The following is a 205-nucleotide window of genomic DNA, read 5'->3' as shown; positions in this document are numbered from 1 at the left end:
TTACCATTGACGGCCACGGACGCGTCATCCGCTTCGGGAGGCGACTTCCTCAGGGCGCTGATGACCGGGGTCGTTCGGTGGATGTCGGGGAAGATGGCGTTGTCTAAGTCCACTTTCGGCTTCCACACGGCTGATGGCTGGAGGGGTGGAGGAAGGGTGGAAGGGGGAGGGGGAGGGGGTGGAAGGAGGAGAGGAGGAGGGGTGG

The 205-nt window shown here is 64.4% G+C and overlaps 1 protein-coding gene across 1 annotated transcript in view; it reads right to left on the bottom strand.

Moving 5' to 3' along the window:
• Window positions 1-205, bottom strand: part of LOC119589479 — a 24,491-nt gene that overhangs the window by 5,558 nt on the left and 18,728 nt on the right. The window contains 1 exon segment of the mRNA XM_037938080.1: window positions 23-137. Coding sequence (XP_037794008.1) covers window positions 23-137 — 115 coding nt within the window.

The sequence above is a fragment of the Penaeus monodon genome, chromosome 25 (genome assembly GCF_015228065.2).
Source record: "Penaeus monodon isolate SGIC_2016 chromosome 25, NSTDA_Pmon_1, whole genome shotgun sequence".
Classification (NCBI taxonomy): domain Eukaryota; kingdom Metazoa; phylum Arthropoda; class Malacostraca; order Decapoda; family Penaeidae; genus Penaeus; species Penaeus monodon.
This window is presented reverse-complemented; position numbering and strand designations above follow the sequence as displayed.